Source organism: Electrophorus electricus, chromosome 24 (assembly GCF_013358815.1).
Source record: "Electrophorus electricus isolate fEleEle1 chromosome 24, fEleEle1.pri, whole genome shotgun sequence".
Taxonomy (NCBI): Eukaryota; Metazoa; Chordata; class Actinopteri; order Gymnotiformes; family Gymnotidae; genus Electrophorus; species Electrophorus electricus.
This window is the reverse complement of record NC_049558.1, coordinates 7,842,614-7,866,666: the sequence shown is the minus strand read 5'-3', so window position 1 is coordinate 7,866,666 and position 24,053 is coordinate 7,842,614. Positions and strand designations below refer to the sequence as shown.

General features: G+C 43.9%; 1 protein-coding gene across 1 annotated transcript in view; it reads right to left on the bottom strand.

Moving 5' to 3' along the window:
• The window catches only part of cntn3a.2 (contactin 3a, tandem duplicate 2), a 42,849-nt gene that overhangs the window by 3,917 nt on the left and 14,879 nt on the right, over positions 1-24,053 (bottom strand). The window contains exons 8-22 of the mRNA XM_027017940.2: positions 23,477-23,661; positions 18,757-18,893; positions 18,109-18,238; positions 16,851-17,001; positions 15,566-15,693; positions 14,682-14,851; positions 12,389-12,506; positions 11,042-11,200; positions 10,581-10,730; positions 10,043-10,113; positions 9,489-9,717; positions 8,425-8,534; positions 7,885-8,071; positions 7,294-7,406; positions 6,204-6,369 (exon numbers count right to left, since the gene is read on the bottom strand). Of these exons, the coding sequence (XP_026873741.2) occupies positions 6,204-6,369; positions 7,294-7,406; positions 7,885-8,071; positions 8,425-8,534; positions 9,489-9,717; positions 10,043-10,113; positions 10,581-10,730; positions 11,042-11,200; positions 12,389-12,506; positions 14,682-14,851; positions 15,566-15,693; positions 16,851-17,001; positions 18,109-18,238; positions 18,757-18,893; positions 23,477-23,661 (2,204 nt within the window). The remainder of the gene's footprint in view (positions 1-6,203; positions 6,370-7,293; positions 7,407-7,884; positions 8,072-8,424; positions 8,535-9,488; positions 9,718-10,042; positions 10,114-10,580; positions 10,731-11,041; positions 11,201-12,388; positions 12,507-14,681; positions 14,852-15,565; positions 15,694-16,850; positions 17,002-18,108; positions 18,239-18,756; positions 18,894-23,476; positions 23,662-24,053) is intronic.

Sequence of the window (24,053 nt, the reverse complement as noted above, 5' to 3'; positions counted from 1 at the left end):
ATATACATGGTATTATAGCATTTAGGTATAATGAATTTGTAAAATCTGGAATTTTAGTCATGCATATAAAAGCTGTCCTGATTCTGCAAACCATAGTGTAAAAGAAAAACAGAATCTAGATGCTGACATATTTTGCCAGAACTATAGCAACCATTCCACAGCATTGTAGCACAAGAAAATCACAACTTTGTTAAGAAACACACTACCAATCTACCTACCAAAATGTAATCAACAGGTGACAAAGGGTAATCACCTATGAAATTATATATATATATATATAAATATATATATATATATATATATATATATATAATATATATATATATATATATATATATATATAATATATATATAATATATATATATATATATATATATATATATATATATATATATATACACACACACACACACACACCATTAAAACTGGTGCCTACAGTGTAACTTACAGTATAAGGTGGCAATCAACTGCATTCAGAAAATTTCAGAACAGAAAAGCAAAATTACAAAGCTTTTACTGCAAAATTAAGACCTCTACTTTTTTAAATAAAAAGGTACACATTTATATTAAAAAACTATAATAATATGGAGACTGAGATGAGGCAGTGGTGCTCTGCAACCAAGCTCCAAGCAGACAAGATAAAAATAAACTCTCTGCCTAGGTGACTGTAAGCCTGAAATACAGAGTGGAAAAACCCACTCTGGAGCACACTACCTCATTTAAAACATGCTGGAGTTAGTGTCACATCTGGAGACTTACAACTAAATGAATAAACAAACAATCATTTTTTAAAAAGTAGCAGATCAAACCCAGAATGTCTGCTCAAAAAACATCTCGCCTTTCTGCACAATCGCTGGTTCAAGCCTTGCGGTGCTACAAGGTAAGGGAAGCTCAAAATGCAGGCTACACGTGGAGGGAAAAGGGCGAGATCATTATGCAGCTTAAATTACACCAATTGGTCATTACCGAACAGAAGTCAAAAACTGCTCAAAACAAATAACAACCTGGCCGCAGCAAACGTGGCGATGCGTGTTACAGATCCGCTTCCCTGACCTGTACATTTTTAGGTATCCTCGGCTATGGGCAGAGCAGTCACTAAAGGCATTTCATTGCTAGTTATTCTGTGTATGATTATGTATGTGACAGAAACTTTGAACTTTGACGACCGAACGGCTACCAGGCTGCGCTTGCAGTGGGCGTCCTCCCAGTGCACTTGCAAGCGACATGCCATCGCAAACTTAACGGTACTACTGTAATTAAACTTCTACCTACAGTCAGCAATTCTCTAGACATCAGAAGTGCCGTTGACCAAGAACAATGAGATGCATGACTCATAATAACACATGACACTATTCAGTATGTCTCATATTCGTTCAGTGCAAACCCCTTGATATATTCAGCAAAAACACAAATCTGACTTATGAGTACTGTTTAAAGCTGGATGTATGATGAAAATGCAAAATGTGCCTTCATGCTGGTAACAGAGTTACTGTCCTCTAATCTGTTTTTGTGCAGTGCTGTTAAGCACATCACACTGTACCTGCTGAATGCTTTTAATACTACCTCACTGTCTGTTGGTCCTTCAACTGGCACCTAATGGCAGAAAGAAAGTGAATGATATTCACCTCCTCCCACATTATCGACTGAGAAGCCTTTCATTTGAACACAACTTCAACATGTTCAGGCATATAAGTATGACCCTAACATTGACTTAAGAAGCATAACACAACTGATCAAAAACTGCGGCACATATTCATGAGGAACATCTGTATCCATCTTGAGCTATGGGAAAATAAAGCACCCTTTGCGATACATAACACAAATTCTTCAAATCTAAAACTTGTGTCCCACGTTTCCTTACTTTTGATGGCTTTTGCAGCCTTCACTGTGAACTTTCAAACGAGGTTAACTAGGTCTCCCTTTTTACACAAGGAAGAGAAACAGGACTGCATTTTAATCTACAGAGCAAGTGTGGGATATTTACCCTGGCACCTTGGTTCCCTGCTGATGAGATCTCATTAAAACTAAAGCCTTCATCATTTCATGCACAGTTCCAAAAATGAGATTGGAATCTGGGAAATGTTATTTTTATTTCCTCATAAACCAAGGAATCTGGTTCTGGCAGTTACTCAGTACATGCCCATCAATAATGAACATGTTTTAATTAAGTTTACCAATTATACTGTCTCTTTTTTTAAGATTATTAAGTTTGATATGTGTACAAACACCAATATCTACTGTTTGTTTTACCGCCTCCCACTGAGGAGAGCAAAAACACCACAGTGAAATCTATCTGTTTAAATAACTTATTAAGTGTCCAATTTCAGAAGAAAAAACAACATACAATGTTGCCAGAAGCAGCTGCTCCCATCTAAGAGGCATCTTCCATACTCCATGGAAAAAACCAAAAAAAGAAAAGAAAAAGCAAAGCGTATAGATAATATTCTGTGCCAACAGCACTGAGAGAAAAAAGCCCCACAGCTTTCCTTGTTCGTGAGAAGTGGACGGGGCATCTTAAGAAGATGAAAAATGCGAAGAACCCACCACGCAGTGCTGTTCTCTCCTGCACTTTTATCTGCCTGTACCCCCGGTACTCAGGAGGGAGCTGAGATGAACAGGCAGAGATAGATGGCGAAAGCTAAGGGTAGTTAATAAAGACCACGCCGCTTGGCCTGGCAAAGGACGCGCTGCACACGCTGTGGGCTTGGAGGAGAACATCTCCAATCAGCGAGCGCTCATTTAGAGAGCCGCGTTTATGCACAGAGGGCAGCAGTTTCCGCGAGCAAAACGTGCACCTGCTCTCCCTGCTCAGGGGATAGGAAAAAGAAAAACCCCGCACACCAACTCTCCAAAACATTACGAGGTTAATCTTACCTTGTTTACTCTGGATGTGGCTTGTTTAATATCCCTTCAATGCCATTCGTCTTTTATATTACAAGCTAAGAAGCAACTGTAGAGAGTGGCTGTAGGGAAAAACGTAGGGGAATGTTGGAGTTTGTGCCATGAACACTTTAGTAACTTTTAAAGGGCGAGTCCATAAGGCTGTACACAGTCACAAAAGTAAGGGAAATATAAGCCTTATGGTCAGAGAAATTTGTCAGAAGGGTTAGAACCTTCTCTAATGGCGTTAATGTTTTCCAGCAAAAAGCAAGTCTCAGACTAAACTTGCTCTGTACTTGATCAGACGTGCACATCAGACATACTCATAAGGAACATGTGGAAATACTCAAAATGTAAGTCTGATCTTACAAACCTCACGTCCAAAAAAAAGGCAGAGTTAGGGTTAGTAGGGGACCATATGTGAAATGCTAACAGAACATAAATGGCGATTTATAAATCTTTGACCTGCATTAGATATAAAAAAGTACAAAATATATTTGATGTTTTACCTTCTGAACTTTATGGTTTTTCTGTAAATATATGTTCAATCCAAATCTGCCACCTATAATATGCAATATGTCCCCCCCTCCCAAAAAAAAAAAAGGTTTAGGAGCATGCTGACCAATGTGCCTTTCCTTTTCCAATGTTGACCTTTCCTTTTAACACCACCAAAGAATCGCCTGGGGACTGAAGACATCAACTGATCTAGTTTAGAAAGGTGAATTTCCTGCCATTCTCCTGTTATGCAGACCTTCGGTGGCACCGAAGCACTGGGCCTATGGTGATGCAATTCATGTTGTGCCACGGTTTAAATAGGGAACAGGTCTGGACTGCAGGCAGGCCAGTCTAGTATGTGCACTCTGTAACTGCACAGCCCTGCTGTTGTAACGTTGTACCGAGTGTGGAATGCGGCTTGCTGTTGTACTGAACTGGGCTCAAATGTCCCTGGAATAGACGTTGCCTAGAAAACAGCACGTGTGGCTCCAAAATGTCAATGTATCTTTTGCAGTTAATGGAGCCCTCACAATGTGCAAGTTACCCATGTCAAGGAACATCATAGGTTTTAAACCTCACGCTTTTAGCAATCTGGATGGTCCTTTTTATAATTGGCGTGGCAAACACGTCAAACGCGTCCGCCATGTCCAAGAAAGATCTAAAAAGGTCGATTCGTCTGAGAGGTTGGCAGTGTTTCTGTACGTTGTCAGCAGTTCATGACAGTATTCCTGAGCCCACGCTTAGATATCCATCCTATGTGGTGTTTTCTTCAGCCTCGCCCCGTACGTACAAGGATTTCTCTGGATGCCCTGAATCCTTTGACAATAATGCACCTAAAATCCTTGCAGTCTCTCACGGGGGAATGTTGCCCTTAAACTGCTGGATTATTCGCCGAGGCATTTCTTGGCAAGCTTTGACGCCAACGGAAGCGTCAGGCCTTCCTACCCAAGCATCACTGCATTCCCTATTTAAGATTATTTTTAAACACGTTAAAGCATTCCTATTGCCCCAGCCCAACTTTTTTAGAAAAATGTTGCAGGCGTGTTTTTCAGAATGAGAGCAAATTAATTTGTTTTTGTTTTTACAAATAGAAAAAACAAAAATAAGTTGAAAATACCTTGTCTTACCTTGTCTGATTTTGTTCAAGTACAGGTCAAAGTAGATTTATAGGGCACTGCTTTCTGTTTTTATTTACATTTCACGTACTCTTCCAATGTTTTTGGAACTGTCACACCCGAGTCGCTGCCCAGCCACTCATCCATTCACAACAACACCGATCACACATCACGATCACTTCTACGTTCCCAATCATCTAGTTCCTGATCATTGTCTGCACCTGTTTCTCATTAGTCCACTCACTATGTAAACCCCTCAGGAGCGCTTCTTCGTGCTTTGCATTCATCCTGGTAGCGGACGTCAGCTCTGTGACGTCCTACGTTTTCTGAAATTGCGACTCTCGAGTGCTGCTTCATTTGTTATTGTTACGTCTTACGTTTTGTTTAAATAAACTTGCCATTTGCCGCCACTACTTGCGTCTCACTCCGACATGTCATAACGGATGTGACGTTTATAGGAGATTTAATGCTGTTTAAGTAGAGCCATGTTACACTGTAAAAAAAATCTTGATTAAAAAAAAACAAAAAAAACCCCCTCATGGACAATTCTTGATTATGATTTTTGTTGTCTTTATAATACATAATACAACCTGAAAATTTCAACTTGAATTAAGTTTTTTTTTTTTTTTTTTGTAGAATGGACATTGGATGTACAAGAACAGTAACCGTTTGTTTTCTTTTTTAAATAGCCTTAATGGACTCAAAATTAAAGTTCTGACTGGTATTTTAAATGTTCTCAGTAACAGCACTGAAGATGCACTGACCATTCTTTAACAACAACAACAACAACAACAACAAAAAATCACATCACAGACAGGAATCGACCTGGCCAGACCGACAACTGTGAGAGTTTAATAACCAAAGAATTTTTGCCATGGAAAACAGAATGCAGTATCTGTTTGCACCGAACGCAGTCAACCCTGTGTTACCAGCATGCTACAAATGAGCGCTGCTGAGTATTAACCTTGCAGCAAGGAAAACGCTACTGATGTATTCAGTCATTTCAGTGCAACAGGTCTACCCCTCATGTGATATTGCTTAAATAACCATTTTACGACGTTATTGGCTAATAACATCACAACGGAATGCGACCGAGTTTGTGCTTACCTCCAAGTCGTCAGGGGTTTGTTTGTCAAATGTAAATTTTAAAATCAAATCAAATTTGGGTTCATATGAGCATTTTGCTAATGAAACAATTTAAATTGGATTCGATTGTATATTTTAAACAATTAAATATATTGTTATCCCCTTCCAAGCAGGTTTGCGGGGTCTTGAGGTCATTTCAGGAGGGGTTTTAAATTGTTAAAATTATCTCCATGTTTCACTGTTTTCTGGCTACGCATGTTTGTCTAATGGCTATATAACAATCTCTATTAAAGCCAATGAGAATGGATTTGCCCATCACCGCATACGCGTCCTGCCTCGACTCACTTTATGCCACATTATTCAAATGCTATTTCCACCTTTTCTTTCTACGAGCTCTTTTCTCTGCCAACCACTGCATGTTTTCATCGTGCCTTAGCACTCTCAATTATCACATTCTGAAGATCGCGTTAAAACATGAATTCAGATTAAACTAATTAATCGTGGAACTCACGTGGCACTACGCTGAACTTCTGATTATGTCTAAAGAGGCTAGATGAGATCGGTCACGACGTAGCCGACAGCGCATTCAGCTCTGTCTAGACGAGGACACGGTTACGCCATCTTACTCAGTTTGTGAATGTTGAGGGGCTCGGTGGGCGTGCCCTTTCCGCCTTCACTTAGAGCGCAGATCTGGATGATGTAGTCGTCGGCGGCGGGGAGGACGATCTCCACGGAGGTGAGGTTAGTGGTCACCGTGTTGAACTCACTGTGCCTGTTCCTCCGGTAAGACACCTGGACGGTGGGGCACCAGGAACAGGAATCCAGCATCACATTCCCACAATTCCATTTCATCGGTCAAAATCAGAATGGGAATGTTTAAGCCTATGGTGTATGTTTGATACTTCCAGCCTTTCAGAATGCTCGGAAGGCCAAAAACCTGATGTATTTTTGAACATTTCTGAGGCGAAGCCTGAATAGGGACCTGATTGTCTAAAGGTTGTGCACATAAAACCACATGCAAACCTGACAAAATCTGAAAAAAAAAAATCTGTCCGAGCTGTTCTATCAATAAGATCTAGGGAAGACTGCATCTTTCAAATGACCAAATTAACACATTTAGTCTGATTTGCAGGTTTGCATTAATGAATATGCAATTTGGGCCATTTCTACCTAAGGGTGCAAAATGCAAGGTGGTGTCAATTCAAACAGGATAATTTAGCACCCACAAGGTGATTTATCAAGCCTGAAAGTATGTTTAAGACTGCAAGTGTGGATTAACATGACTGAAGGGAAGGTATTAGTCTTTTGCAAGTTTCACAGCTGCTGTCGTTGTGACAGGATGGAGACTATGAGAAAAGAGACTGCAGAGACGTTGAGGGCAGAGTTTCCTAAACTGTGTCGAGAGTTAAATAATGCCAGTGAATATGGCTTATCTAGAGTGCCACTTGGGTGTTATTATGTGTCCATTTTTCTTTTGTTCTATGTCTTCTTCTGTCATTTTGTCTTTCATTTTACAGAACACTAACCTTTTTATTCATCATTCATCATCTAAACCATTTAATTAAATTCTGGGGTGGGGGAGTGGTTCAGAACCTAACCTAGCAGCACAGGGTGCTAATCTACTGTAGGGCACACAAGCACACACAAGCACACACACACACACACACACTCCATTTTTGATGTTTTTTTTTTTTTTTAGAGAATCCACAAACTTACTTGATACCCAGTGACCTCTGATTCCATCTCCATGGTGACAACAGGATCCCAGTGCATGGTCAACTTCGAGCCAATCAGGTTCCATTCCACATTCAGAGGTGATTGTCCGGGTGCTGAATGAAGAATATTAATAAGGTGACCCATAAGTCTAACGTCTCTGCAAGTTGTGATTCTTGAGCATAGAGATTCTTATTTTGGCCCACCGAAATAAAAACAAATTAACAGAGTACATAAATAAATAAAAGAGGGTTTATATAACAATATAGTAAAAGCGCTTTAATTAGTGACTCCCTCATTTCCTTGGTTCAGACCATAAACGTGGCTATAACACAATCTTTTTCCAAATCACCAGGAAATATCTTTAAAGTACCTGTAAAATACCAATACTGAACTGCAATATTTAGACAATAACACCATGTATTGAATCAGCAACCAAACAGTTATGGAATACAAAATATTGATTTGTGCTGATTTCCATCCCATGGATACTGAATTTTATGAATAACTGAATATCACCTGGTGATATTCAGAATTCATACACGCATACATAATCCAGGCGCAGGCAAATTTTCTTGATGTGCTTCCACTTACGGGACTTCTTGGTCGTGACGTTGATGGTGGGGGTGCGTGGGCCAGTGCCTGCCGTGTTGAAGGCGCTCACGGTTAAGGAATACTGCGTGTTCCCTTTGAGGCCGCTGATGTTCACCGTGTACTGGCCGGCAGACACTCGGACCTTCCCCATGGTCTCAGGCTTGGTGTCGTCCTCCCAGTACGCGACCTGCGGTCATACAGCAGAGCGCAGGGTCGGACGCGTGCAGGAACGACCACGCGGTACAGGCCAAGGCAGCGTCTCAAAGCCTTGCCAATAACAAGCTATTTTTTTCCCCCTTTTGCGTTATTGCGATCGGAGTTCCATCAAAGCGCCTATAATGGGATGTTCGTTTTCCCAGTGCTGCACGGGAAGCGTCCAGTCTGCGCCTTAAAATGCGCTCTCATTTGCAAATGGTGTGTTTCCACGGGCACGGAGAGAACAGGTGCAGCGTGGGGAGATGGCATGCCCAGGCCGCACCTGACGTGCATTTCAAAACGGGAGGCTGAGTCATTTCCATTTAGAAGGGGAGGCAGACGCACCTCGTAGCCCAAGATTCTTTCAGGAGAGTCGGAGATCATCTGCCAGCCAACTTCGAATTCCAAGGCGGAGATGCTCCGGGCCCACAAGCCCCCGGGCACTCCGCTGGGCTCTGGGAGGAGAAGGGGAAAAAGATGAGGCGCGCAGGGGAGAAGAGGGGGTTAAAGAGATAAAAGAGGAAGGAGAAAGTCTGGAAAAAGAAGGGGTTGGGAACAGTGGTACAGACAGCGATTCTCACAATGCATAACGCCTAGCTGACAAGCTGGAGGGGAACCGATATGAAATCTTTTCACCTAAAACTATAAATGACTATCCCTTGGCTTAATATGAAAGCTGATTGGCACAAAGGCATATTATCAGTATGGGAATTCAATTAAGGCTAGAGCTCGGTGACAGGCCAATGTGTGGCTGTCAGTCCTCTCTGGAGTAAATGATATCAAGCTGACTATTAAGGAAGCTTATCTGAAGTCACTGGTGTCCTCCTCATTTAAACGTGCGCAATTACTTAAACCCTCAGCGCCTCACTTGAGCACAGCAAGCCATAAAAAAACGAAGCAAATTCTGATCACTTTCCAAAAAACAATGATGGCGCATGCATGTATCTGTATGTGCCAAAAAAAAAAACAAACAAAAAAAACAAAGGCGGCAAGCGTTATTTGTCTGAGCTTGTTGGGAATTTGTCTGCGGAGGTAACATTCCTATCTCTACCCAAGCAATTTCCGAGGAAACACCAGATAAATAATTGCAATAAAAAAAAAATAAAAAAAACCCCATCACAAAACAAAACAAAACAAACAAACAAAAAAAAAGTCAGCTGGAGCCAGAAGCACAAAGGATAAACTAATCTCCCAAAGAAGCAATTCTGCAAAATAAATAGGTAAAGTAGGGTATAGCATAATCATGAGAACAATTTTCTGTCTGTGCAAATGAAAGCACTGCTGGCATTAGCGCTGCATGCGAATCGCTCTGGCAGCGTGGTGGGTCCCTAGCTGTCAGGCGGCTGCAGCTGCCTTTCCTGTAAATCCCAGCGCTGAGCCCCGCGCTAAGCCCCGTGTGCTGCGCTCACCCTCCTCGGCCGAGAAGACGGTGGCGACGGTGCTGAATGGTCCCTGGCCCTTGGCGTTGTAGGCGCCCACCTTGACGTGGAAAGGGCTGAAGGGGGCGATGCTGTCGTTGCGGTAGACGTAGCGGCCCGGCGCAGACGTCACGGCGTGTGTCCACGACAGCTCGCTGACGGCGCGCAGGGCGATGATGTAGCCGAAGCCGTCGCCGTTCTGCAGCTCCTCGGGCACAGGCTGCAAGAGGAGGCACAAGACTATAGCGATATTAAACAGGCATACGTGCGCGGGTGCGACCTCGGCTACCGGGTCGCACCGTGCCGCCGTGCTATGGCCTCGTTACAACTTGCGCGGGTTCACCCCTTACCCCCAGGAGGCTCGGGCGAACCTGTATATAATAAGAAGCCGCTGCAGAAATGAATGGCGTTATAGAACCCGCGGGCCCAGCTGGAGAATAGGTTTAGTTTTGACTGGGGTAATAAACACTCCCATTCAATTCCATTCAATTAGGCAAAACCATTACCTCACACAGAGGGAACGGTAATATAGACAGATGACTTACCTCCCATGTTATTACCAACTCTGACTTGGAGCCGCCCCCACCTCCGACATTAGCCGGTGCCGTATCAGGGACTGCACGCAAGAAAGGAGAGAGAAGAAAAACATATCCCGCACCGAGCACGGCGGCGGACACGCAGACGCGCCACCTGCCTGTCCTTGATCTGTGTTTTTCGCTCTGCCTTTTCTCAGAGACTGACTTTCCTCTCTTTATGCTCAGCCTCATTATCGGTTTCAGGCGCAACAAAGCCCTGGTCCCATAGCAACTGCATTAAAAGGGCCGTTTCTTTTTAAGGGCTTTGAGAGCAGCCTCTGAATAGGCTGATCTTGCCAGCACGTTTCACCATTTGCCAAGAGGCTACCCATGATAATGCACAGCTTACAGTTTACTCGGCAACCCAAAGGAAACGGCGTCATGCAAATGCTGAATGTGGGTAAACGCGTCCATGCGTCCCTGAGCGAACGGAGGGCTTGGACCCAGCTTGGGTTACCGCCATGTGCCGCTGGCCGAAGAAGGGTGTGACCAGGATGCGTGGGCTCACCTGCATCCTCTGTCCTACTCTTGAGCGAGGCCGGACTCGGCTCTCCGACGCCGACGCTGTTCCTGGCCAGCACGCGGAACTCGTACTCCACCCACGCGTTTAGGTCCACCACCGTGGCTGTCAGCGTGTTCCCGTCGATCACCTCGGGCACTGAGAGTGAACGCACAAGACCTGGCTTATCTGACAAGAGCCCGCGCTGTCCTCGCCAGCGTCGCAGCCAGCTTGGGTGTTGCGCAGAGCGCAAATCTCTCTCCCTAATCCAGGAGACAACTTTCTAAAGGCAATTTAAAGCGCAAGTCGGCTGGAAAAGTCCAGATGTGCGTCAGGGCTAAGCGCTCCTTATATCTGCCCAATGCGAACACAGGTTGTTTTCTCCCTGCGCATGAAACCCACTGTGGTCATTTTCTGCACCCCTGTGGAAGAGTCCCTGCTCCTAATGGTGGCTAGTCCTGCAGCGTTACCTGTGTTCACTGCCTGCCATCCCACGGTGAACGGCGTTTTGGTCTGGATGATGTAGCTCACAGTGGGGCTGCCGTTGTCCTGACCCGGCCTCCAGCTGAGCTGCGCCGTGCTGTCCGTGATCTCCTCCACCGTGACGCCATCCGGAGGTCCGGGGGGACCTGACTCAAGCCCACAATGAGCAAAGTTAGCTTCAATCACACCACACCCATTACAGTCCACCTATGGTGGGACCCCAGTATCGTCGAGAGCCATTATATATTGCCATTAAATATAGGCTGTTAACACTAGAAACGTAGGCAATGTAGACAGTGATTTGTTTGCAAGTGATTCCTAAAGTGCCATAGAGCTTGGAAAGGTGTCAGGAAGAACCAATTACAATGTGCAGGGACATGCAAGTGATGTCTCATCATTCTAAAATTAATTATTTGACAACCCTCTTAGTTCTCCAGTGAAGCAAATAAACAACCGGGATGTCCTGCTTCGTACCTTTTCAGCCTAGTAAGCCTGCTGTGTCACTATAAGGCTTTTTAAAGTACAGTCAGCAATGTTTAGCATGCCAGGCTAATCTTAATTGAAAGCTATTGATCCTCTAAAACTCATTAGTGGTCTCTGATAAACAGCTTTGATATGTTCCTCTAATTAACTTATACTAACAGAAAATAAAATAATAGATCAATTCTTTATCACATTATATTTCTTTCAGAAGGCAACGAACCTGATCTATCAGGGGTAAACATGGTCAGTTGTTTTTCTAAATATCTCTAATGATCTCCTCTTCTCTGCTGTGTAAAATAAACAGTGGATTCCCATAATGATGTGCAAGACCATTTTTACAAAATGGGCACCTTTTACTTAAGTACTAGAAAAATCCTTTACCTATATTTATATAAAAATACTGTTTTCATCGCTTAATAGATGAACTGTCTACTAAACACTACTTAAAACTCCCAGCACCCTGAAGGGAGGTCCAGAAAGAGATTCTTCTAACACAGACTTGTTTTTCTAGATTTACATTTTGTGTTTTGTATTCTTACATAATAGGGAGTTAAGCTGTTCTAACAATGGAACTAATTGATTTTCCTTTGCATAAAAAACTGATTAATTGAATCCATAACGAGCAATATTGCTTTGAGAACATTCTATAGTCTTACACCCCAGGCATAAATTATATGTTGCAGTATATGTTGCATAGATTATGTATTCTAAATGTATTCAAATAAAAGTATATGTTCTACACATCTAATACTGATAATAAGAGGTGAACTGTTCTGTTACACATAATGCCTTTAATAAGTAATAATTTCATTAACAAATCATGTTAGTAAATAAACAAGGTTTTTTTTTACCTTTTACAATCAAAATGGCGGCGGCAGACAAACTCTCCACATCGGTGTCGACAACACACACATATTTCCCAGCATGCCTCAGCTGGATGTTTCGAATCATTAAGTCTCCAGCTGCATTCTGCGCGCACACAGACACACACACACACACGCACACGTGCACAGGCACACACACACACACAATTATGTACACACACATGCGCGCACACACACGCACACTTTGCACCTCCCGAATCGCACCAGGTTCCAAACACACTGGTATTTTCACACGCTTACATTAAACACATTAGACACTACTTCAACATATAGAAGGTTTTGCAGGAAACGTGCAACCTTCTACAACAGTAAAAGCAACCACAGAAAAACATTCTCAGGTGGAAAACTACCTGGGCTTTGTATCTAGTGGACATCACTACAGCATTTGAAATGTCCATTCTGAAGAAACACTTTATACCTACACCTCCAGCTCCTTCACCGCTGCTTACGATCCAGTTAGTGAACCCAGCGTCTAATGGGCTCTAATTAGGACGTAATCCCATTTAAAAAGGTGCTTTGATTGGATTCTGATTGCAGACACCCTGTGATACGCAACATTGCATGCGATGAATGCCAAATCCACACACTGCAATTAAACGCTTTTCTTAATCTAATAATGGCGAAGAACATGGAGCATATGGAGTGGAGGTAACTTTGAAATGCCCTGTAATTGGAATAGTTCTCGTGTACACAAGAGCTGGCAGATCACTTGTGATTGGAGAAATGAAATTACCATTGACAAATGTGACAGTTTACATTATGTACTGCTGTCGCAGCTGGAACCGCGGCTGCGGCAAGTGTTGAGATAATGCTTCATTGTACTCACAGAGTCAGTAAAGCTCAGTAAAGGCTCAATACCATGTGGTCTACAAATATAACCAGGTGTTACTGCTGCTTATCAGGTAAAATATGTTCTATAGGATTATTATTTCATAGCTGCATGTCATTCACAAATGCAAAATAATCATGTTTTGAATGCATTCTCTAATGTTAAATGGAGTCCAACGGTCATTATAACTTTAATTATACCATTGTCTCACACACGATACAACTTCAACAAATCTAACTTTAATAGAGATATCGTGATTAAAACTTTGTGGGCCAAGGGCCAAGCAAACAAAGGGTTAATTGCACAGTTTCAGGCAGAAGTATGCTAGCGTGCAGATTGGGTTTCATTAAAGAAATGACTCATCTAAACTGGGAACTTCAGAATGATAATCCCAGTAGACGGGTGACACTATAGAATTTATGAAAAATGGAATCTCATTATGGATAAAAGTCACAGCTAAGGTTAAATTTGGCAATGTGTGTGTGTGTGTGTGTGTGAGTGAGAGAGAGAGAGACACAGAGAAAGTATCTGCCTAGAGGTTGAATGATTTATCCCATTTAGCTCTGTTTGATCAGCAAATGTAATTATGCAATTGAGCAAAAAATACCATATTTATCATTCCTAGTCTGTTATGATTTATATCCGCATTTTCTTTCATAAAGCATCACAATGCACATAATTCAAGCCCTGTCTAATTTCTGTATTTCATCATTATGTAAATATGATTTAAAACTGAAGTATTCTTTCAAGGGCCCGGGAACATGACACAAATTAATGCATTTTTAAGACGAGTCAGAGTAATTGTGCACATCCAACAGCTGACGGCCTACATCCACCTTTCAGTCCTTTTCTTGCCACTAATTCATCTTTTCCTAGGAGTGCCATCACATAAAGGAGAAGCAAGCCTTTCACATTTGCACAAGCTCTGTTCCTGCTTTGGAGGCCAGCAGCTATCAAATGCCTGTGGGCTCCCTGTTGGGGGGGGGGGGTGTATCTGCTCAAGGTGTGCTCAGTGAGCTAATTATTGTTTGACGGAAAGAGTACAAAACAAAAGTGCATCAAGGGTTCGTGCGCACCAGCCCAGGCAACACAAGCACGAACCAGGAACTCAAAACAGAGGTCACTGGAAACCCATGGCCAGTCCTCTGGGTCAACACTACACATCTAGTGAAAGGATGAGATTATGTTTACATGCCAATAGGAGGCTGCTTTTCTGGGAGAAACCTGTCTGCACCAAAAACGGCCAAAGTTTTCATATATGAGAGAGAGAGAGAGAGAGAGAGAGAGAGAGAGAGAGAGAGAGAGAGAGAGAGAGAGAGAGAGAGAGAGAGAGAGAGAGAGAGAGAGAGAGAGAGAGAGAGAGAGAGAGAGAGAGAGAGAGAGAGAGAGAGAGAGAGAGAGAGAGAGAGAGAGAGGCTCCGTGCATCTTACCCCACCGACGTGTTCGTAGTGCGGTTCCAGTTTGGTGAGCAGCTGCCCGTTGAAGGCCCAGGAGAAGGACGCATCCAGAGCGGGGTCACAGGCGATCTGGCAGGGCAGCACGATGCTCTCACCCACTATGATCTCCATGTCCACCGGGCCCTGCGTGATCCGCGTGGGATCTGTCCCAAACATCACACACACACGAGCACACCTTAAAGTCCGCTTCAAAGGTGCCATTCAAATGGAGATTTCCGACTCGTCATTGTGTTTTGTACGGCGAAGCACGCACCCCTTCAGCTCAGTCACGGTTTCACGGGGACGGGTGTTTACTCCATCCCGGGCCGCACCAAATTGATTTTACAAATATTCGTCATTATTTAACGTTATTATCGTTCCACTCCCTTACTGGCACGTGACTGTGAAATGCAAACGCGTATACACTGCATTTTCATTCGAGGCCGACATTTATTGCAACACTCACTACTCATTTCAGTAGAGTTGGGGAAAACGAACTCCGTACACAACTGCAATTTATTTTTAATCGAAACTGTACACGAACCGCGCTGGATCGTGGTTGCGCCGTCCTGAAACAGCACACAGAAATAACCCTTAACTATATTCCCAGGTAATTGCAAAGCCTTAAGCGAAGCGTGAAAATGAGTAATTACCACGACACGTACGCAAGCAAAGGGAGTCGTGCCGCCCTCTCACTGGCGACCGGGGCAGACAAAATGAACTTGGCAAGCGAGGCGGGGTGTTGCTTTAAAGCGCCGTGTGGCGCTGGCGTGGCACGGCAAGCCCCCCCCCCCAAAGAAGCGGCGTGTCCCGGGGTCTGACCGAGCGCCCTTCGTCCTTCGCCCTTGGAGCTTCGCGCTGCGCTGCCGTTCACTCACCCGTGACCAGCAGTCTTCCAGTGGTGCTCGCCGTCCCGAACCTATTCCTGGCCAGGCAAGTGTAGCTCCCCCCGTCCGCTTTGGTCACGTTTATGAGCCTCAGCGTCCCGTCAGGGAGAAGGCTTATCCTGGAAGAGTGAACCGGGCATCAGCCAAACTCAAGCTGCTGGCTCAGGTAACAGATCGCAGCTTTGATTGCCGAGAGGTTTCATCGCAGCGTTTTGGGCTGGCAGAAGAAAAAAAAAGATATGGGGTGGAGGAGGGGGTGTTGTTGCATAAGTGTGTTTCGGTGGAACTGGTCATAAATCTTGTCTCTCGGCAGCGCGCTTTTCGCGGCTGGCTGCAGGCTCTCCAAGCCTACGGTGCTGTAGGTGTTTATGACTCACAGTAAACATCGCCTGAAAAGCGCACGGCCCGATGGTCTAGTAATGGAGCGCTGCACCTCCAGCCTCGGTGTCCACCTAATTCTCCAGGGGCTTCGTGAACGGCTAAGCTTAAGTGCCGAATGTACCGAGGTAAACCGTTTTATCACCTTCGCGATACGATGCAAGTGTTTCACTCTGAAAGAGTGATTTCAGAAAGACTGATTTGTTAATAAATGGGAACATCTACCACATTCACACGAGCAGCTTTGCTAAATGAGATTCATAATGCTATAAACCATATGCTGGAATGTTATTATACTGATTTTTTCCCCCTCCAGTTAAATTGGACAGGGGATGTCTCGCTAAGTGCTCTCCAAACAAACACAGTGTGCCATAATGCAAATCCCTCTGTGCCACCTGCAATTTACACAGAATAATCCCCAAACTATACAGTCCAACTTTATTTTAGAAAAAGTGGACAAAAAACACCCACGGTCCAGACAATTGAGGTTGGGCTCTGTTGTGCTTGCCTCCTACCACGAATCCTTTCATACCTCACAGAATTGTTGGCGAACGCCATGCAACCCCTACCAGGCCGCCGTAATGGGTTCCTTCATAAATCAGGAGGGCTGTGGTCAGCAGGCTGTCAGGACCACTCCTGCTCTGACGCTTTTGATAGCTGTTAGGTGTTAAGATGCAGCGAGCTCACAGGCATGGCGAGTCTAGAAAAGAGGGAGTGTGTGTGTTTTTGTGTGTGTGTGTGTGTGTGTGTGTGTGTTGGGGGGGGGGGGTTGGTTAGTGGGAGATGAGTGGAATAGAAAGCAAGAAAGAGAGAGCTGCAACCAAAAGCGGGAAATGAGAACACGGCAAAAAGGAGAGAAAGAGATAGCGAGGGAGATGGTGTGAGGTAACATCCTTACCTCTCTGTGCTTTGTAGTGGTTCGTTGCCTTTCCTCCAAGAGCTGACGGCGGCAGGATAAGCCAGGGGCCTGCACACCATACTTACGGCGCTGCCAGCCTTGGCTTTGAGCATTGGCCGCAGAGAGCTCCTGGAAAAGTCCGGCGGCGAGGCTGTCGGAGGGGGAGGGGGGACGTGGAGTCAGGCACGGCAGAGGGATTGAGCAGCGACGGCTGATGCTGGGAGGGGGAGCACTAAACCATGGCGACGGGGGGGATGGCGCGGTGGCCAATCACGCAGCTGCTGGGCAAGGGGCGTTTGCCAGGACTAAGTGACAGCACGCTGCCTCGCAGTGGATGTGAACGCCGCTTTCTGCGGGTCAAGGAGACACTGTGCGAAGATCTGCCTGCAGCAGCTTCCTGTTGGTTACCATAAACCAATCAGCCCAAGGGGGTGAGGATGGGGGGGGGGGGGGGGGTTAGCAACCCCACTGTATGCGTCATTAGGGGGGCCGCTGCATCGGTTGTGACACCGGAGTGCCTTGGAGACCCCTCTCCTGCCCTGGTCTCTGTTCCTCGCCCCCCCCTGATTTCTGCTTCTCGCTGCGCTGACGACAGACGGACCAGGGTGCACTGTGACACTGTTTGCACTGGGATTTTTTTTTTCCCCTCTTCCCTTCAGCGGACGTCTATCCCTGAGCTCGGCTGCTGCACAAACACACGTCCACCATCTTTCTCTCCTCCTCCCCAGACGATCAATACTGAATTAACATGCCTGACTCTCAGCTTTCCGCTACCCCTGTTCTTAATGTGGCAAAATCAATATGCTGATAGGAAAATTCTGAAAACACAAGAGGACTTTTCGAGCCTTGCTCGCCTGTTCTTTCTGTTGTGGTTAGGATCAAAGAACAAGCGTGACCGGGAAGGGAAAACAAGTAACTATATACTCTATATCTATAGTGGCAGACATAGCAAAGGTAGCTGAATGGATGAAGAAGCTCTTAAATTGCCTTTCATCGTGGGCATTACAGTTATAGGTACAAATATTATAGTTACACATTATTAGCAGCGTGCATCAAACGTAAAAACATCCCACGGCTTTTCACTGGGGCGTATCAGTAGTGTTACCCGCGTATCAGTAGTGTTACCCGCGTATCAGTAGTGTTACCCGCGTATCAGTAGTGTTACCCCACGGTGTCACAGGAAAGCGATGGTAACGCACACTCAGCGAAGTACGAGGGAGGTGGAGAAGAGGGGGAGCAGGACAGAGAGACGGCTCACCCAGCACCACCAGCTCAGCGCTGAAGTAAATGATACCGTGCTTGTTCTCAGCCACGCACTGGTACATGCCCGCATCTGATAGGTTGACAGGGGCTATGGTCAGGGCGCCGTTCTCTATCTGCATCCTGCCCTGCAGAAGATACACACGGGCAGAGACAGGAAAGAAACAGAAAGAAAATGCCGTCAAGGCGTGCTGTATACCAAAACAAACAAACAAACAAACAAACAAACAAACAAAAACATATTACAGGAATCACGTCAGGGTAACTATGGAAACTCCATGCTTTATGAATACAATGCTTTAGAAGTGGTAATTGTTCTCTGCTCATTAACGCTGAATTTCTTGTAAGCTCAAAACACTTGGCAGATTAGTACCCAAACTGCACTTGGCATGTAGTACATCATGTGATACTGGACACAATAAAAATATCGCTCTTTATGTCATGGACACACCTTTTTTTTCTCCCTTGTTTTTCCCCCCAAAGCATACTTGACTATCCAATATATTAGTCTAAGATCAGTATGAATGGTCAGCGGGCACTGACCATGTGACTGTTGCTATGTAACAAGAACATTCTTTCCCATCTTTCAGGCAACCAATTTTTGGTGAGACTCGTTGCCATGCCCGTGGTTTGACTGTTGCTTTACCTCTGCGACGAGCTGCTCTCCGTTCTTCAGCCAGCTGTATGAAGGCTTTGGCTTTCCATTGGCTTTGCACTCCCAAAACAGCCTCTCCTCGATCGACAAGGCACTATCCCGCATGGTCTGCACCCACTGGGGTTTGGCTGGGGACCCAAATGGACATGTCAGGTGCAATGACATATCTGAAAATTGCCCGGGCCACAAGCTCGGCCCACCCCCCAATCCCTCACAACCCCACTCCTCCTCCACGCCCTATACGCCCCCCCAAACATCCCATCTTGCGTCTGCAGCCACAGGCTTTGTGCTTCGGCAGGCTCCGTGCTCGTTTTGGAGCTTCCTAGCTCATTAGCCAGGCGACAGTTCTGAAATGTGTTGTACACAAAGTGAAAGGTTCTTTGCACCAGTGAAGGTGGTGCAAGATACCAGCAGGCAAATGCAAAAAAATTGGTAGACTAAATTCAGCCTTGTTTCCAGAGGCCTTCTGCCATATCAGTGTCAGGCCTTGGGGTATCTGTGATATCACATATCTTGAAAGCACTGCTAAGCTGAGCTGTGTGAGGTTCTAGCAGGAATACGGGATGATTTTCCATAATCAATACTGGGTCGGCTAAACAAAAAGGTCTTTAGCTGGAATCTCAGAACATCATTGTGTGTGCATGTTTTTGTGGCAACTAAGCACTTAACTGATTGATCGGCCACTGATAGACCTATGAAGCTAATTGAACTGCTTATAGCCTCTTTACGAGGACTTTGGCAAAAGCACTTGGGTGTACTTGCATAAGCGTTCACATGCAGTTGTAATATTTTCGAGGGTATTAGAAATACACAAAATATGTCAACAATTATATCTGTTACTTGCACAGGACAAACTGTACAGAGCTTTCACAAGAAGCTTCAGACAGTATAGAAAGCTACAGCAAGCGCTGCCACATAATCGCCATTGTTGGTTTCGTGCCCGAAGACATGTGAGTTACATGTGCCAGTGCTCCTAAGATCAAGATAAACAATGGAAGGTCAAGGAGGGCCCTTGTACTGCACGTCTCAAAGAGAGTGCAGATGTAGAAGGCCAGACTAAGTGCAGCAGTGGCATTGTATGTGGTGCACACAATCACAAAGAAAAAAAAATGGTTAAAAATCACATCTTGGTATAATAAGAATAGCCTAAAACCTTGAAGAGAGTTACTGATTTACAGGGCAATAAAAAGCTTTTTGAAAAAGTGTTTAGAGTTACCTGGATTTCTGCATGGCTTGCTCCTAGAATACGATCTAATCTTCAGATTAAAAGCCTCAATAATAGATAAAGAGGTGTTTAACAAACAACATTTTCATTGCCATGTCTTTATTGAACAAATGGTTCAAGCAATTAAGGTCATTGATAGAAAAAGTGTGGAACCTCTCTGATAATGGCCTGTTAAAAAAGTGTGAGTGTAAAGTGGTTACCTGCTATTCACAACGCAATTCTGGTCAAGTGCAATGCTGACCAATCAAAAGATCTTTCAGAGGACCACAGACACGAAGCTGCTGGAAGCACATAAAATATCGTGTTGTTTCTAAAGACTACCATGCGTCTACAGTTAGGCACTGTTACAAATGAAAGAGGTTTGGTGGTATTGCTGTTCTTCTAGGAGTGGGCATCCTACAAAGACCCGAACTTTTTGGTAAATGTCCTAAGGGTTATATTTAGACAAAGCAAAACATTGCCCTGCAATGCCAAAACCTAATTTCAGCTGTGAAGCAAGGTGGAGGGACTGTATTAGTGTGGGGCTCGCTCCGGTGCCTCGGGGCATGGACGGCTTGCAACTTAAGGGGCAAAGGAATTCAAAGTTCCAAGTTCGATTGCCTATCCAGCGAAACATATTTGTAAGTACAAGCACGTAAGCACGTAAACTGAACTAATTCTGCATAGGAGGACTGCTCACAATACATCTTAACTTCTGCGCAGCAACTATAGTACGGATTGTTCAGCAGCTACTGAAAGCTTTAGGCAAAGGCTATCGGCAATAAAGGATTTGTGTGGGTTCACCTTTTCTGCCAGTGACCTTTACTGTTTTAAACTGCTTGTACAATGAAGAAATGGCCTAATAAATTGTTTCCTTAAAAAATGTTTTGGTTATTTAGGTGCCATTCATGCAGAAAGCCTGTTGTACTCCAAAGGTGTTTTGCTCACAAGAAACTGAAATAAAAAATAATTAAGTACCTATGTAAGGTCAGGTCCACTGGGTGAAGATTACACTTATTGCTGACACAACTCGTGACCTGTGAACTGTTGAGCAACTTGGCTTGCACATGCATTCCACAACAAAGAACTGAAAAACTGAACAATTTCAAATGAAAAGCATCTGTGGCTGACATGCACAGAATACAATCCATCTGCCCTTCATGAACCCTGTCTGATCATATTTAATAAGCAAGTCAGTACCAACCTCAGTATTTTCCTACACAGCTATACCTCAGCAAAAAAATATAAGCTATCCTATTTTCCTTCGTTTTCTGTTGACCTCAAGCCCAGAGCTTTCCTTGCTTTTGACCTGGTGTGACAGAGAGCTGGTGTGTGGTGCTGACCAGGGCTGGTCAGAGGCTCTTTTCGTTGGCCAAGGCCTTGCTGACGCACGGCTGCTTTGGCATGTATTCCGTTAACCTCTCCAATAATTCTTGTGAAAACAGATAAGCCATAAAAGAGCTGTAGCCTGCCCGTAGCCGAATGCAACTGTAAGACTGGGGTGAGTTACACAGATCTCTAGGCCAACATGCAAACAATGCCATCTCCATGTGCTCTGTTATAGCTAATCACAAAGAATCAAATCATAACTATAGGAGTTCCAAGCCTTGGCTCTATTGAACATTGTGGAACGGGCGCCATTTGGAATAGATTTTGGCAGCAGGTCTGGAACACGCACTCCATCTCCTGCAAATGGGATACATTAATGCAGAATTTGGACGGCAATCAAGCTAAATAACTGACAGTGATTAAACTGACATGTCAGAGACACTAGATGAATGTTTAAAGCTAAGAATAAAAACGCCTCACATTAAAGGTTATATCAATATTAAGAACTGAAAAGGAAAGAGGGAATAAAGTGTTAATCATCAGAGGGGACATACTGTCACCGTTGCTTCAAGGTTTTCCACAAGATCAGTCAGGGAGGATGAGCAAAATATAACTTTTGGTATTATTTCCTGGATCCTCACCCTGGATTGAAAACAAATTTGAATTAAACAATGCCATTTAGCCCAATACAAATATCAAAATGAATCCAGGAAGCCAGACATTTAAAAAGCCATGTTTCTTTTCTTGAATAGAGAAGTCCTGCCAAGTGTACCCAAATCATATTCTAAACCGACTGCTGCACGTTGCGTTGTGAGAGAGTATTTAACAGCAAAGAAGAAACAAGTAAACAAAACACATATTGGGTTGTACTGTGTGGTCTAATGTGGTGGAAGCTCAGTGCTTTTTGCAGTAAAACTATCCAGCATGCTGCAGTGTGATTTTTACCTGGTGGTGTTTTTTAAAACAGAATTTAACTTATTTAGAACTGCGAAAAGCAGTGGGAGACTTCTGTGTTTGCCTATGATGCAGCCCTAACACAAAGCTAATACCAATGACAGCTATATATATATAGTCATTCATGCTATGCCTGTGAAGGAAGAATCTATTAAGCTAAAATTAGATGTTTATTGACCTATACAGCTTGAGTAGAAACTTTTGCGGTTTGTCCTGTAGACAAAACATGTTTTGTTGTTTTGACAGGCAGAGATGTCATACCTTTGAAGAACCTGACAGCCAGACATGTCATATCTGTGAAAAAGTACTCAAACGCATGACAGTTTACATCATATTATCATAACCCGGAGCCAAGGGCTTTATTGAAGGATAAAAATAATGTAGTGAAAAGGCTTGGATATTAGAAAATGGAAGTTTTCCACATGGAAACACTTTAATTTTATTTGTAAAACTTGAACCCATAACGATGTAACAATCACTTTGTGTTATAACTGCTCACAGCTCCTATTACAGCTTGTATGCTTTAAATATGATTGTTATAACTCATCCGTTTATATGGTTCCTAATTCTGTGCAAAACGTTAAGGAACATGCCACAGGAGACAAAAGCATTTGAACTATATATATTTATCAAAAGGCTGCATTTAGAACCCCTGTCCTCGAAAAAACTTTCTTTGTACACAACAACTAAAAGCTGAGGTTTTTGCATCTTGACGATAATCATTTCAGATGTAATTAATTTGATTCTCCACAAAACAACTGCTCCTGTTTGTCACCTTTCTGAATTCCTGAACAAACTAAATGGTGTTTCCATCAGCATTTAACACCAGACACTTGTTAATGCACACAGCACTCTGCTGCCAACACCAATTATATGAGGCCCATTTTTGTTTTTGTTCCAAGCCACGTAGCCATGGAAACCTTACGGGAGTCAAGACAGAGTAGGAAAGCACTGAAAATAAAATAATTGACTGAAAAACTCCCGTGAAATGGCCCAAACTGGCAGTGTTCCTCACTCTAATACGATGGTGTGAATTAGGAATGATATAGTGACAGTACATGGTTATCTTTCTTTAGGGTCCAAACCTCAAACAAGCATGAGACTAGCACTGCCAGCAAATCCAAATGTGTCTGGGGAATATCCCAGCAAACCAATTAATGCTTTATTGGAAAGAAAAGTAAAAAAAAAAAACAACAACCCAAAAAACCCCCAGCAGAAACGTACCATGGAAGGAGAGTCTTCCTCTAACTGTGTTCTTGCCCATTTTATTCTCCGCTACACACTCGTAGCCCCCTGCGTCCTCCTGTTGGAAACTGGGGATCTCTAGCACCACATTTGAGTTTTTCATCTTGACCTTGCTGGGGAATGGAACTCCATTCGCCCTCCTCCATGTAATCTCAGGAACTGGGCTGCAACGGAGGAGAGTAGGGTAATGTGGCCTAACCTCCAAAGGAGGCAGTGTTAACTTTACATGTTAACAGTAACATAGTTAATGTGGAGAAAACATTAAAAACGTTAACTCCACGAAACGCTGCAGCCTCATGCAACAACGGCAGGAGCTACTAGTTACAAATAGCAAGGAAACGTTTCAAATGCACAGAACACCACAGTCCAGCTCTCGGGAGGTTAAAATAGTAATGTTGCTCTGGGGAAATAAACAAACCAATATGTCAGTAAATATGTATAACCAATTACAACTGGAATTCTGTTTGCTTTTAGGATTGGGCAGATAACCCTCATTAGAGTTTATCAGGCTACATCGTCCTCATTTCAATTCAGGACCTTGCACGAGGAAAGTGAA